Source organism: Primulina eburnea, unplaced genomic scaffold (genome assembly GCF_022965805.1).
Source record: "Primulina eburnea isolate SZY01 unplaced genomic scaffold, ASM2296580v1 ctg631, whole genome shotgun sequence".
NCBI lineage: Eukaryota > Viridiplantae > Streptophyta > Magnoliopsida > Lamiales > Gesneriaceae > Primulina > Primulina eburnea.
In genome coordinates, this window is record NW_027331415.1 from 59,398 (window position 1) to 75,663 (window position 16,266).

General features: G+C 39.7%; 1 protein-coding gene across 1 annotated transcript; it reads left to right on the forward strand.

Moving 5' to 3' along the window:
* Window positions 1-3,751: 3,751 nt before the first annotated feature.
* On the forward strand, window positions 3,752-6,287 carry LOC140821559 (uncharacterized). Its single transcript, XM_073182066.1, has 2 exons — window positions 3,752-4,729; window positions 4,892-6,287. The coding sequence occupies exon 2, from the start codon at window positions 5,547-5,549 to the stop codon at window positions 6,285-6,287; it is 741 nt and encodes a 246-aa protein (XP_073038167.1). The 5' UTR covers window positions 3,752-4,729; window positions 4,892-5,546.
* The last annotated feature ends 9,979 nt before the right edge of the window (window positions 6,288-16,266 follow it).

A 16,266-nucleotide genomic window follows, 5' to 3' on the forward strand; every position in this document is an offset into this window, starting at 1 on the left:
AATAGAACTTGGATTGACATTTCTATGTACTTTATTTTGGGGTTGCCTAGGACTAAGAATGGGAGGGATTCTATTTTTGTTGTTGTGGATAGATTCTCTAAGATGGCACAATTTATAGCTTGTCATAAAACCGATGATGCTTCAAACATTGCGGATTTGTTCTTTAGAGAAGTCGTTAGGTTGCATGGCATGCCTAGGACTATTGTTTCTGGTCGTGATGTTAAATTCTTGAGTTACTTTTGGAAGACTTTATGGGCTAAACTTGGCACAAAATTGTTGTTTTCTACTACTTGTCAACCTCAAACGGATGGACAAACTGAAGTTGTCAATAGAACTTTGGGAACACTTTTGCGTGCTATTCTTAAATAGAACTTGGATTGACATTTGTATGGACTTTATTTTGGGGTTCCCTAGGACTAAGAATGGGAGGGATTCTATTTTTGTTGTTGTGGATAGATTCTCTAAGATGGCACAATTTATAGCTTGTCATAAAACCGATGATGCTTCAAACATTGCGGATTTGTTCTTTAGAGAAGTCGTTAGGTTGCATGGCATGCCTAGGACTATTGTTTCTGGTCGTGATGTTAAATTCTTGAGTTACTTTTGGAAGACTTTATGGGCTAAACTTGGCACAAAATTGTTGTTTTCTACTACTTGTCATCCTCAAACGGATGGACAAACTGAAGTTGTCAATTGAACTTTGAGAACACTTTTGCGTGCTATTCTTCAATAGAACTTGGATTGACATTTCTGTGGACTTTATTTTGGGGTTGCCTTGGACTAAGAAGAGGAGGGATTCTATTTTTGTTGTTGTGGATAGATTCTCTAAGATGGCACATTTTATAGCTTGTCATAAAACCGATGATGCTTCAAACATTGCGGATTTGTTCTTTAGAGAAGTCGTTAGGTTGCATGGCATGCCTAGGGCTATTGTTTCTGGTCGCGATGTTAAATTCTTGAGTTACTTTTGTGTAATGCCCGGAAATTTAATCCTAGTAATCGGTAATTATTGATTTATAATTTGATATGATTACGAAAGGATTAATCGGGACACGAAATAAGAGTTCATATAACTTGTGTAAGTTTTGGACAGAAGTAGTGGCGCCCGAGCGGTAGATTACGACCGCCCGAGCGCTAATGTTCAATAGGAAAATGTCTCGGGCAGAAAGTGTGGCGCCAGGGCGGTAGTTTTTGACCGCCCGAGCGCCAAGGCGTGACAAGCTGAACACTTGGACAGAATGTTCGGCGCCCGAGCGGTAGTTTTTGGCAGCTCGAGCGCCGCTTAAAATAAGTGAAATTCTGGAGAAGACACGTACGGATTGCATGCAATATATATATGAAACAAGCTTCGTTTCTCCTTCATTATTTTCGAAAAAAGAGTCGAGAAAAGTCTCTGGAAAGTAGTGGGAAATCCTTACGTCTTTTCTGAGAAATCCGTCCGTCTGATTTTGAATCCGACTTCGGTACTGAGTTCCTAGGAACGTAGGCTACAACTGGACGTAAGTTTTGCTACGTTTTGACATGCTTTGAAATTATGCTATTGTCAGAATGGAATAGGATTCATATATGATGTTCTTGACATGTTAGACATCATAGAATCGAAGTCAGATTAAGAAATAGACTGATTATGGAATTGTTATGAATTTCTGATTATAATCGGTTGATACCGGAAAGATTTGAATTGTGGCGGGATTACGGATTGTATGGGATATGAGTTATAGATTGTAACTGTTATCTGGTGAATTGGTATTGACGGGGATATTAAATTGTACCGTTATACCATTGATTTTGAATTAAATCCAGATTGATCAGATTGTTATGGAATTGACTAGTATATTGATATGAGATTATTGATATTGTCAGTACCAGACAGATTGTGAGTTCAGGACTTCGACTGAGCCAGAAACCGACGAAGGAAAGGTATAAGTCAATGTGGTATTGGGAGATCGACTTGAGTCAGTTTAGACTTGGGTTTCCCTAAATCACATACTTTAATTTATTGCATTGATATTTGCATTGAGTTGATTGATATACTTGTCCTCTTGATTTTAGACAGCAGGTATTAGAGGAGTCATCTTATGACAGAAGTGCCGTTAGTGGTGGGATCACCACGGGCACATTGCACGATGTCATAAGATGGTGTATTGGCGGATGTGCCAAAGTCTGTCACTGGATGTTTGGCTATCGATGTGGATAGGATGGTGGCTTTTTCTATTACTGTTAATCAGTATTGTATCGATGTGGATAGATTAGTAGCTCTTCTATTACTCTTAATCGATGTCATATCGATGTGGATAGAATTAGAGTTGCTTCTATTACTGTTAATCGGTACTATATTGATGTGGATAGAATAATAGCTTCTTCTATTACTGGTAATCGATACCGTATCGATGTGAATAGAACTGGAGTCTTTTCTATTACTGTTGATCGATACCATATCGGCGTTGATAGAACTGGAGTCTTTTCTATTACTGTTAGTCGATATATGCATGCCAACTTCTGGAATCGGGATCCCTAGACTAGGATTGAGTCTAGTCTGAATGATGTAGCTACGAGTATTGTCGACAGTTTGATATTGATTATGTTTCAGACTTTGTTACATATATCTGTTACCTGATTACATGCTTTATATTGTTTATATGATTGCATGTTTCGTTGATTTATACTGGGAGTATATTCTGACCGGTTTATCCGGCTGTTGTCTTGTCTGTATGTGTACTTGACAACAGGTGGGACAGGATCAGGGTCCAGGAGATGAAGAGAGATCGTGATTAGAGTGGTGGCACCGGACTTGGACTAGAGATAGGGTTGAACACTTGATAGTAGTGTCAAACCCTAGTTTGCATAAATGTGTTGTAATACCGGACTTGTATTTTATATACTGATATGTATATATGTTTTAATTTCACTACGTTCCGCATTTTAAAAAAAAAAATTATTAGACCCTGTTTTAATTGATTAATTAGTCCCAATTATGATAAAGAACTTGATTAGCGTCTGGGTCCCCACATTTTGGAAGACTTTATGGGCTAAACTTGGCACAAAATTGTTGTTTTCTACTACTTGTCATCCTCAAACGTATGGACAAACTGAAGTTGTCAATAGAACTTTGGGAACACTTTTGCGTGCTATTCTTAAATAGAACTTGGATTGACATTTCTATGGACTTTTTTTTTGGGTTGACTAGGACTAAGAAGGGGAGGGATTCTATTTTTATTGTTGTGGATAGATTCTCTAAGATGGCACATTTTATAGCTTGTCATAAAACCGATGATGCTTCAAACATTGCGGATTTGTTCTTTAGAGAAGTCGTTAGGTTGCATGGCATGTCTAGGAATATTGTTTCTGGTCGCGATGTTAAATTCTTGAGTTACTTTTGGAAGACTTTATGGGCTAAACTTGGTACAAAATTGTTGTTTTCTACTACTTGTCATCCTCAAAAGGATGGACAAACTGAAGTTGTCAATAGAACTTTGGGAACAGTTTTGCGTGCTATTCTTAAAAAGAAATTGGATTTACATTTGTATGGACTTTATTTTGGGGTTGCCTAGGACTAAGAAGGGGAGGGATTCTATTTTTGTTGTTGTGGATAGATTCTCAAAGATGGCACATTTTATAGCTTGTCATAAAACCGATGATGCTTGAAACATTGCGGATTTGTTCTTTAGCGAAGTCGTTATGTGAGGCCCAATTACTAATGGCCCAGCCCATTTCATTTGTTAATAAATACCCAAACCCAATTGACAGAAATCAGAAATCAGATCGCTCAAAATCCAGTAGGCTCTTCCCCAGCTTGCCCGTCGTTTCTCTCCATCTTTCTGCTTCAGTGCCGTCGCGCCGCCAGCAGCCGGTTTTTAAGCGCAGTAGGTTAGAAATCTCCTCTTTCCTTCTATTAGAGTATTTCCTGCCATGAATCGGAAGGTGTTGAGCTCGATTGGTCTTGTTTTTCCAGCAACAGTACGTGTAAGCTTCGATTCGGTTTAGGTAAGCTTTTGGCTTCGAATTTTGGTTGTTCTTGGTGTATTAGTTTATATAAGTGTAGAATTGAGCTTTTCCCCTAATTTCCAGCTAGGTTTCCGGCGTGAACAGTATTTCCGGCGACTTGTTCCGGCGAGCCACCTTTACGAATTACCGTTGTGCATTCTAGCTTCGTTTCTTGAGGTATCAAGCTTGAATTCAGATTGTTCAAGGGTTATATAAGCTGTCCGGATTTCGAATTTTAACCGAGCCGATTTATTTTGGTTTAGTCGTTTGGTATGCATTATATTGAAGTGTATAGCGAATTTATATTGTAGGTTTGGTTGTTGGACGAGTTTGTTCGATATTCCTTAAGAATCTGTGGTATTGTAAGTTGCAATTGAGGTACGCTCAAACCTATATCATTATGACGGTTATATTGGCGTGTACGAATATTCGGTGAATGTTGTTTGCTATGATGTGCATTGAATGTTTATATTGTTGCATTCATGCATAAATTGTATTGGCATAACATATTGAGCCTTGCCTCCTTTGACGGCTATTTATGTTGATTCTGTTGAGATATATTGAGTCATCAGAGGGACGAGTGGATTAGGATTAGCCACATTCCCAGATGACAGCTAGGGACGAGCGACTTAGCTACTCGCATTCCCGATGCTACGTGCATGGACGAGCGGCGATTTGATGCTGCATTCCTGGCACGGGTGGCCACTGTTACTGTTGATGATGCTATTCGTTTGGACTCCATTCGGTATCCGTTATCCCATTGTTACCATTCATGCATCGCATAGCATTGCATTTACTTGATATTATTACATGTCTTTTATTTGCGTCGTGATTTTACTGGTTTGTCGTACTGGGGTCCGACCCCTGTTTTCTTTTGATGTTGTGGTTGTTTTTGATGCCATAGCAGGTCATTCCAGGGGTTTTGACGTGTCTGGTGGAGCGTCAGCGAGTGGAACCCAGTAGTCAGTTGGTTTGTGTCAGAGTTCCCAGATATTTATATATTATACTGGTTTGATACATTTGCCAGGGAGATGCCCTGTGTAGCTGTATGGTGATGTCTTTATGTGGTTTGGATTTTATTTGTGGTTTGTTGTGTCTAGTCCTGGCCAGTGCGGCTGTAGGATATTTGTTTGGTTGGTTGTGAACTTGACGTTATTTTCGAGCGTATATTACTGTTGTTGTGTTTTGAAATTTTTGGGATGTCCTACTTACGGGGAGGTCATGCCGAAATTTCTGTAGGCCCAAATGAACGTTTTAAAGTCGTTTTCGCTGTTTATACTAATTAATCCTTGTTGTTTGGTAATTAAATATTAATTAGAGCACGGGCCCTGACAGTTTCGTATCAGAGCGTAACTGGGATACGCTCGAATTAGAGTCTAGGACACTCGAGTTTAGACACAAATAAAATGATTGTGCATGTGTTTTGATTATTTGCTCTTACTTGTTTATATGTTTTGAATTAATTGTATCAGCATGACTAGAGTGTATTTGTTTAAGTTTATGCTTTTATACTCAACCGATTATTTGTTTCTGCCTGTGGATTAAATACCTGTGTCTTGTAGATGGCACCTGGGCGGAAGAGTAGAAAAGGAAAGGAAGTTGTTCAGGAGTCTGAAGCTCCTAACGTTAGAGGACTGAACGAGACTGACTGGGGAAGACGAGGTCGTCGTCCTCGGGGTGAAGCACGAAATGTTAATGTTGATCGGGAAGTGGATCAGTTGACGAGAGGAGTGGGTGAAATGGAACTTGAGATATCTCGATTTCAGAATATGCGTCCTCCTCGATTCTTTGGTAATGAAGATGGTGAGAAAGCTATAGCGTGGCTGAAGAGTATGAAGCGTTTGTTCAATATGCTGGAGTACACCCCTGATTTGCAGCTTAAGTTGGCCATTTGTCAATTAAAGGACCGAGCTCAGTTGTGGTGGGAAACTACTGAGGATGCTTTGAAGGAATCGGGTGAAAGAGTTACTTGGGATGTGTTTTGTGCTCAGTTTACTCGAGAGTATTCACCGCCTTCTTATTATTCGGCCAAGAAAGCTGAGTTCAATAGATTGACTCAGGGAAATATGACTGTTGTGGAGTATGCCTCTCAATTCTCAGCGCTTCTTGCCTATGTTCCTCATGTTGCTAGCAGTGATCGGAACAAGCTATCGCATTTTATGCAAGGATTGAATCGAACCATTTGCACTTTGGTAATAGCTGGAGCACCTGTTAATTATGCCGATGCTGTTGAGAAAGCCAAGAATGTGGAAGCGAGTCTACTTTTGGCAGAACCACAGTCAGCCCAACCAGGTTTTCCTTAGAGTTTTGGAGGTAATGTGCCGATGCCAGTGGGTGCACCACTATACCCATCTTTATTGCCGTATCAGCCTTCGCAGCCTTATCAGCAACCAAAACAGAAAAACTTTAAGGCCAAAGGAAAACAGTTCAAGAAACAGACTCGTAGCAGTTCTTCTAGTTCCGGCAGTCAGCGTGGGAGCTCAGTTGGGTCCCCAGCTGGAGTATTTTGTGATCGTTGTGGTGGTAAGCATTTCAGTACTCAGTGTACGGGAGTTCAAGGATCTTGTAATATTGTGGGCAAGTTGGACATTATGCTAGAGTATGTCCGAATGCGGCAAGACAACAATTTCAGCAACCTCAGTTTGGTCAGGGTTTTGGAGGACAAACAACTAGACCTTTTGTTCCGACTCAGTCTTTCCAGCAGTCTAGCTATCCTCAGCCTAGAGGTTCTGCACAGCAGCGTTTCTCAGGGCCACAGCAGGCTCGAGTTCATGCTTTAACCCAGGATCAAGTTCAAGACGCACCGGGCGGAGTTATCGCAGGTATCTGTCTTATTTTTAATCATCCTGCACGCATACTGATAGACACAGGAGCATCTCATTCATTTGTATCTGTTGTATTTGTTGATGAGCATGAGATGGCTACTACTCCGTTGATAGATACAGTGTCAGTCTCTACTCCTGCCGGTGTTGTTAGAGTAGGTGCCCGTCGAGCCAAGTGTTGGCCGAGTGTTCACAATGAAACTCTATGAATAAGCAGTCTTTATTTTAATAATATTTGAAATTATTATTTTGGCGAATCTTTATCTGTATACCCATGCTAGCTGCATAGATAAAGCCCTTGAATATACAAATAGTAGAAAGAATATGAGATGCTCATATGATGAGTATCATGAAACTCATATTTGTAATACTGTATATTCTAAACGGTTCCTAGTCGATTCAGCCGCCACTAAGAAGGATATAGGCCGCTCGAGTTAGAGACTAGTATCTGCGATGTGAGTACCATGTTTCATTGGTAGGGGACATTGTGATGTCCGAACATGCAGATAGGTGCTCCTGGTAGAGTGCACTGAACAACCCTCCATAAAAGGACTTTCCAAGTGGTTCTCACTTATCGAGTGGAAAAGTCCTGGTTTATGGTTGTACAGAATTAGTCCTTATGACCCGGGACAACATTGAGACTCTATGTGCTAGAATTACACTTTGACTTGTTTACCGACTCTCATGGGGTCATCAGGTGGCAAGGTTGGATGTTCTGTCGAAACACATAGGAGTCGATGCATTGTAGTCGGGGATTCACCGCTTGCCTTCGGGTATGGATATCCTATGTGTTATCATGTGTATGTAGATCGAAATCTCTGGCCAGAGTATGGATGTAATTATGAAAGGTGTTTCATAGATTGCACCATCGATGCAACTACGACATGACACATATTATCGATTCATTGACAACTCTCGATGAACCAATGGTTGTCGAATCGGTCGGGATATATGAGTTGAAGGGACCGTACTGTACGCTAACCATAATTGAATGGTTCTTGCAGGCACTATCATTTGATACCTAGGGAATCATGTAAGCGATGCTGCTAGGCGTTTAACATGATTGGTTGGGTACTATCAGACTTGAGTTCTGACGTTCTTATTATCAAGATGTTGATAAATAAGAATGGAGCAATTGGGGTATGCTCGTATAAGGACATGTTTAGTTCGAATCACATAGAGATGTGAACCCACGGCTAGTTGTATCAATGAACCATTGAGGGCCACACAAGTACTAGCTTTCTAGATCCCGTTGAGAAGTAAAAATAGTTCAATGTGTTGAACGGCTTATAAAGGAGTTTATAAGCGTAAGAAAAATTGGAAGTATGACTTCTATAATGGAGAAAATAGTTCAAAGTGTTGAACGACTTATAAATGAGTTTATAAGTGTAAGGAAAAATAGAAGTATGACTTCTATGAGAGAAATGTAAATTTTGATTTATGGAAGTGTTCCTAAATTAAAATTTGGCCAAGAGAATAATGTAATTGAAAATTGTGATTTTCATAAACATTATTATGGACTAAATTAAATTAATTCAAGTGTTGAATTAATTAAACACTAGTGGACCTAGTAGAGTCCAAATAATTAAATTAATTCAAGTGTTGAATTAATTAAATTATATTGAGTCTTGTAAAGCTCAATTTAAATTAATTATTTAACTAGTGGGACTTGGGTAAATTCAAGTAATGTTTAATTAGTCTCAAATATGTTTGAGATATTTAAATTTAGTCCATGGTTTTTATTTTGATAAAAACCATATTATATACATGCTTGGGAGGTGAAGAGGTGGAGATTACTTTTGAATAAAAAATTGCATGGCATGCAACTTTTTCACTTTTGCTTTTTGCAACACCAAGACATGCAATTAACTCATTCTCCTCCCTCCTCCAAGCTAGATGGCCGAAACTAGCATCCAAAATTCTCTCCAATTTTTCTTCCTTTTGTGTTCTTCAATTTGTTGGAGAAAACACACACTTCTCTTTGAAAAATCCTCATGTTTTTCTAGTGCAAAATATGAGGGGATCTTCCTAGTTAGTGGTGGGCCTAATTTTGAAGGAAAGGAAGGAAAGCTTGTAGATCTTCTTCCATTCAAGAGCTAAGGTTTTTAAATCTTAGTTGGAGCCATACATCAACCTCAAGAGGTTGATAGGTATACTTTCTTACACCCTATGAATGTCATTTTGTGTATGTTTTTGTATTTGTTGCACATGAAAAGATGGTGGCCGAAATTTTCACTTTAAAATTCGATTTTTGTGCTTCCGTTGCGCTTCCGGCCACCGTAACCGGTCCGCTTTCAAGTGGTATCCGAGCTATGGTTACGATTTTGTGTAGCAACTACAAGATATTATATTGAGATTGATTTCTAACCGCATGAGAACAAAATTTTGCAACGAAATCAAGGCATGAATATGGGGATTTCGGGCAGCATGTTGCTGCCCGTGTCGGGCAGCTCGGGCTGCCCGAGGGGCTGCCCGTTTCGGGCAGCTAGAGCAGCCCGAGGGGCTGCCCGAACAACCCCTTGTTTTAAATAAAAAAAAAAATTTTTTTGGTAAGTTGGCCGGAATCCGGCGACGGAGCTCCGGCGACGGCGATGACGGCTAGGGTTTCCAAAAGTGTTTTGGAATATCAAAGTGTCATGGGCCTTGAGTTGTTGGGCCATTGGATGGCTAACATGTTTGTGATTTTAAATGGGCCAAAATATTTTTGGTGAAAAATGAGTTTTTGGGCCCTTAAGTTTAAAATTACAAAAGTTGCAAATTTTTCTCATGAAATAAATAATTTAAGTTGGACTTTAATTATTTATAGTAAATGGTGATTTACAAGAAATTCGGTTATAAATAAATTAATTTGAAAGTAGACAAAGGTGTTTGTATACTTTGTTAATTTAGTTTATTATCGTGGCGGTTAGTGATTGGATCAAGATATATAATATTGGATCAATTAATTATTGTGATAATTAATTGATGGTGTATGATATGTGATATTATGCATTAAGGATGATCAAAAGCCCAAGCCCAATTTGCTAGGTGTATGCTAGGATATTTTGTGTTGAATGATTGTAATAATTATCAATTTATCAAGTGGGCTTGGTTTATGGCCCGTTCCCACCCCATGAGATGTATCCCTATTTGCCATGGATATTTATTTGTAAATATTAGTATAGTGGATGATCAAGATTGGAAGATGGTGGCCATGATGATTATGAAGATCGAAGACATGTAAATATTGGAAGCTTATGTAAATGTTGCATTTGCATCCCGTGCATTTACCCTAGGATTGGACCTAGGTCCGTGTTTAGCTCACACGGACCGTTAGTATTGGGGCGATTGATCATCCTTGTTTGTTTACTGTTTATAATATATGCATGATATGTTATAAATAATGAGTATGTGCGTTATTATTATGATAATAACAAAGTTGCATGAATCCGACAAACATACGATCAAACATGGCGAGCTTTTAAAATAAAATTAATGATGAGACCTTTCAAAATTAAAAACCCTCATTTTGAATAAGATTCAAAATTAATATCAAGCCTGAAAAGGGGAATTATAAATTTGTTTATAATTTCCTTGTCTTCCATCGACAATGGGTGCATGATGAACGCTACCCGTACTCGGGCTCGGCTCATATTATTGGGGGAGCCTCGAGTGCCGGAAAGCTGTGACATCCATTGACATGGTGATGTGAACTACGTGGAACTCCCATGATTTCGGCTCATATTATTGAGGGAACTCATGGCGACCGTCCATTAAGGTTCAACATCGATGGGTAAGGCTTGACACGTGAAGATGAACGACGTCATATTATTGGGTCCTAATCAAACGTGAGACAAAAGTTTACGTTAAGGGTTGCATTGTGATGCAATTGGAAACTACCTTTTAGGTTTTGTGATTGGCTGATATTATTCGGGATCATAATTCGCTAATTGGACCTTACGTACCTACTGAGGAAAGGAGTTTCCCGTTTTCACTAGAGGGTAGTGAAAGATGTCAAAACAGTGGGAGCAAATATTTATGAAGTATAAGTCCAAACTTCATATCTTACTAAATATTTAAAATAGTCATCAACATTTATCTGTTTTTACTTTTCAGTACAAATCGACAATGTCTTCGATGCGCAATTCGATATCTATAATACTCGACAAACACATATTAACTGGACCTAATTACCTCACTTGGCTAAGAAATTTGAAAATAGTCTTAAATTCGGAAAGGGTAACATATACACTAACTCAGTCGCCCCCTGTTGAGGCTCCGACTGACTGCAATCCTGAGGAATTGCAGGCTTACAAGGAATGGTGTGACCATGACTTGATAGCCAGGTGTTATATGCTGACTTCTATGAACGATGAGCTACAGAGGCGTTTTGAGGGTGCAAAGAGTGCTGCTGACATTCATTTGCATCTCAAAGAGCTCTTTGGAGAGCAAACGCGTCCTCTTAGGCATGCTACCGTCAAGGAGCTGATCACTTTGCGCATGCGAGAGGGGACCTCGGTCCATGAGCATGGCCTAAAGGTGATCGGGCTCGTGGACAAGCTCGTTGGCATGGATCTGATCCTGCCTTCGGAGTTGACCACCGACATGTTGCTGTTATCGCTGCCTAGCTCATTTGATCCTTTTGTGGTGAATTTCAACATGAACAAGATGGAACCGACCCTTGAGGAGTTGGTGAACATGCTTGTTACGTTTGAATCCACCATCAAGAAAGAGAAGTTGGTTCTTTATGTGGGTTCTTCATCTGGTACGAAGATTGATCCACATGAGAATGGAAAGAAGAGCTCTTTCCAACGTCCCAAGAAGAACGTGCCCTTGATGAGGCAATCTCCGAATCCCGTTGAGACAGCAAGACCAGTTAAGGCTGACAAGACTGGTGATGTATGTCATCACTGCAAGAAGCCTGGACATTGGAGGCGAAATTGCAAGGAGTATCTGGCCCAGAAGAGTTCTGGAAATGGTATGTTCTAAATTGAAGTAAACATTTCAATTAACTCTACTTCTTGGGTATTAGATACCGGTTGTGACTCACATCTCTGTAATGGGTTACAGGTGATGGGAAGAAGTAGGAAGCTTAAAGAAGGTGTGACCTTCTTGAGAATGAGCAATGGAGCAAGAGTTGCTGCCAAGGCTATTGAGGATGTTTACTTATTATTGAACAATACTTTAAGTTAATTTTAAGAGATGTTTTGTTTGTACCTGTTTGGTGTAAAACATTGTTTCCATTTCTATTGTGATAAAAATGGATATTCTTGTTTATTTAGCAAAGGTGTTTGCAACATTTACAAGAATGAATGTTTAATTGGTACTTGAGAACTTGAAAACGATCTCTATAACTTAAAAGTAAAAGATATTCTACTAAATGTCCATTCAAAGGCAGATACCATATGAGATATGGATGGGTAAGCCTCCCAAATATTCTTATCTTAGAATATGGGGAGCCCTGCTTATGTGAAGCAGGTAAGTGGGAGATAAATTGGATTGTTGATCCATTTTATGTTACTTTGTGGGATATCCAAGGAATTAAGTTGGATATCATTTCTATCATCCCCAAGAAACAAAAGTGTTTGTTTCTAGGAATGCAACCTTTTTGGAAAGGGATTTTCTATTGGATAGAAAAAGGCAGATGATAGAACTCGAAGAGGTTCGAGAGAAACCCACAATTATAGAACCCACACCCGATGAGCCAAGAGAGGAGATACAAGCTCCTAAAAGATCCGAGAGACTCTCGAGACCACCTATGAGGTATGGTCAGCTTCTTGAAGAAGGCCATGATGAGCCTAACCATGGATGTGATCCATGGACCTTCAAGGAAGCGTTATCTGATGCCAATTCATCCAAGTGACTTGAAGAAATGGAATCTGAGTTGAATTCCATGCATTCGAACCAAGTGTAGGATCTTGTGGATCCACCTGTGGGAACTGTTCCCACAGGGACTTGGGGAGGATGGGAAGGTGTTGACCTTCAAGGCGCGATTGGTGGCAAAAGGATGTACTCAAAGACAAGGAGTTGACTTTGAGGAAACCTTTTCCCAATCGCAATGTTCAAGTCCATAAGGATTTTATTAGCCATAGCTGCATAGTATGACTATGAGATATGGCAGATGGATGTCAAGACAAACTTTCTTAAATGGGGATCTTAAGAAAGTTATTTACATGTCTAAACCTGAAGGGTTTACATCTATCGGAAGTGAGCATATGGTATGCAAACTTCAGAGATCTATTTATGATCTAAAGCAGGCATCTAGGAGTTGGAACCTCAGATTCGACAGTACAATCAAATAGTTTGATTTACTAAGAATCATGAGGGACCCTATGTGTATAAGAAGGTCAGTGGGAGTGTTGTGACATTCCTGGTGTTATATGTTGATAACATTCTACTCATTGGGAATGATGTAGGAATGTTGCAATCAACTAAGATATGGTTAACGAGTAAGTTCTCGATGCAGGACTTGGGAGAAGCATCTTTTGTATTGGGATACAGATCTATAGAGATAGATCGAAAAGATGGCTTGGTCTCACCCAGTCCACATACATGATACCATCGTGAAGCGGTTCTCGATGGATGCGTCCTTGAGAGGACATCTACCAATGTGTCATGGCGTGTCCCTATCCAAGTCTGTCTCCTGAGACTGATGCAGAGATAGTGACGATGACACGCATTCCGTATGCTTCGGCAATTGGTAACATCATGTATGGGATGATATCTACACGTCCTGACGTGGCGTTTTCACTATGTGTAGTGAAAAGATATCAATCGAACCCTGGTCTCCACACCTGAAAGCTGTGAAAGACATCCTCAAGCAGTTGAGAAGGACCAATAAGTTGTTCTTGGTCTATGGGGTGGAGAACTGAAATTGGAAGACTATACCGACACTAGCTTCCAAAGCGATATCGATAACTCGAAGACAACCTCTAGTTTTGTATTCATGCTCAACGGTGCTGCTGTCTCTTGGAAGAGTTCCAAGCAAGACAATACTGCGGATTCCAGCACAGAGGCCGTATACATTGCTGCATCAGATGCAGCAAGAGAGGCTGTTTGGATAAAGAATTTCATCCAAGAGTTGGACGTCATTCCTAATGGAGTTGCTCCTGTCCCGGTGTTGTGTGACAACACGGGAGCTATAGCTCAAGCAAAGGAGCCAAGGTCTCATCAGAAATCCAAACTCGTATTGAGAAAGTACCACATCCTCGGAGAGATTGTGGAAAGAAGAGTAGTGTCTATTGACAAAGTCGGCTCCGCATATTATGTTGTTGATCCACTAGCTAAGCCTTTACCTGGACCATTGTTCGACAAGCATCGCGAATCAATGGGTTTTAAGCATATGGGTAGTTGGCTCTAGTGCAAGTGGGAGATTGTTAGAGTAGGTGCCCGTCGAGCCAAGTGTTGGCCGAGTGTTCACAATGAAACTCTATGAATAAGCAGTCTTTATTTTAATAATATTTTAAATTATTATTTTGGCGAATCTTTATCTGTATACCCATGCTAGCTGCATAGATAAAGCCCTTGAATATACAAATAGTAGGAAGAATATGAGATGCTCATATGATGAGTATCATGAAACTCATATTTGTAATACTGTATATTCTAAACGGTTCCTAGTCGATTCAGCCGCCACTAAGAAGGATATAGGCCGCTCGAGTTAGAGACTAGTATCTGCGATGTGAGTACCATGTTTCATTGGTAGGGGACATTGTGATGTCCGAACATGCAGATAGGTGCTCCTGGTAGAGTGCACTGAACAACCCTCCATAAAAGGACTTTCCAAGTGGTTCTCACTTATCGAGTGGAAAAGTCCTGGTTTATGGTTGTACAGAATTAGTCCTTATGACCCGGGACAACATTGAGACTCTATGTGCTAGAATTACACTTTGACTTGTTTACCGACTCTCATGGGGTCATCAGGTGGCAATGTTGGGTGTTCTGTCGAAACACATAGGAGTCGATGCATTGTAGTCGGGGATTCACCGCTTGCCTTCGGGTATGGATATCCTATGTGTTATCATGTGTATGTAGATCGAAATCTCTGGCCAGAGTATGGTTGTAATTATGAAAGGTGTTTCATAGATTGCACCATCGATGCAACTACGACATGACACATAGTATCGATTCATTGACAACTCTCGATGAACCAATGGTTGTCGAATCGGTCGGGATATATGAGTTGAAGGGACCGTACTGTACGCTAACCATAATTGAATGGTTCTTGCAGGCACTATCATTTGATACCTAGGGAATCATGTAAGCGATGCTGCTAGGCGGTGGCCGGAAGCGCAACGGGAAGCACAAATCGAATTTTAAAGTGAAAATTTCGGCCACCCTCTTTTCATGTGCAACAATACAAAACATACACACAATGGACATTCATAGGGTGTAAGAAAGTATACATATCCACCTCTTGAGGTTGATGTATGGCTCCAACTAAGATTTAAAACCTTAGCTCTTGAATGGAAGAAGATCTACAAGCTTTCCTTCCTTTCCTTCAAAAATTGGCCCACCACTAACTAGGAAGATCCCCTCATATTTTGCACTGAAAAACATGAGGATTTTTCAAAGAGAAGTGGGTGTTTTCTCCAACAAATTGAAGAACACACAAAGGAAGAAAAATTGGAGAAAATTTTGGATGCTAGTTTCGGCCATCTAGCTTGGAGGAGGGAGGAGATGAGATGCAGGTCTTGGGTGGGCAAAAAGCAAAAGGAAAAAGTGCATGCCATGCAAGTTTTTATCAAAAGATCCCACCTCTCACCCCCCAAGCATGTATATAATGGTTTTTATCAAAATAAAAACCTGGGACTAATTTAATATCTCAAACATATTGAGACTATTAAACATTACTTGAATTTACCCAAGTCCCACTAGTTAAATAATTAATTTAAATTGAGCTCTACAAGACTCAATATAATTTATTAATTCAACACCTTGAATTAATTTAATTATTTGGACTCTACTAGGTCCACTAGTGTTTAATTAATTCAACACTTGAATAATGTTAATTTAGTCCAAATAATGTTTATGAAAATCACAATTTTCAATTACATTATTCTCTTGGCCAAATTTTAATTTAGGAACACTTCCATAAATCAAAATTTACATTTCTCTCATAGAAGTCATACTTCTATTTTTCCTTACACTTATAAAACTCATTTATAAGTCGTTCAACACTTTGAATATTTTCTCCATTATAGAAGTCATACTTCCATTTTTCTTACGCTTATAAACTCCGTTATAAAGCCGTTCAAACACATTGAACTATTTTTACTTCTCAACGGGATCTAGAAAGCTAGTATTGTGTGGCCCTCAATGGTTCATTGATACAATCAGCCGTGGGTTCACATCTCTATGTGCTTCGGACTAAACATGTCCTTATACGAGCATACCCCAATTGCTCCATTCTTATTTATCAACACCTTGATAATAAGAACGTCAGAATCAGTCTGATAGTACCCAACCAATCATGTTAAAC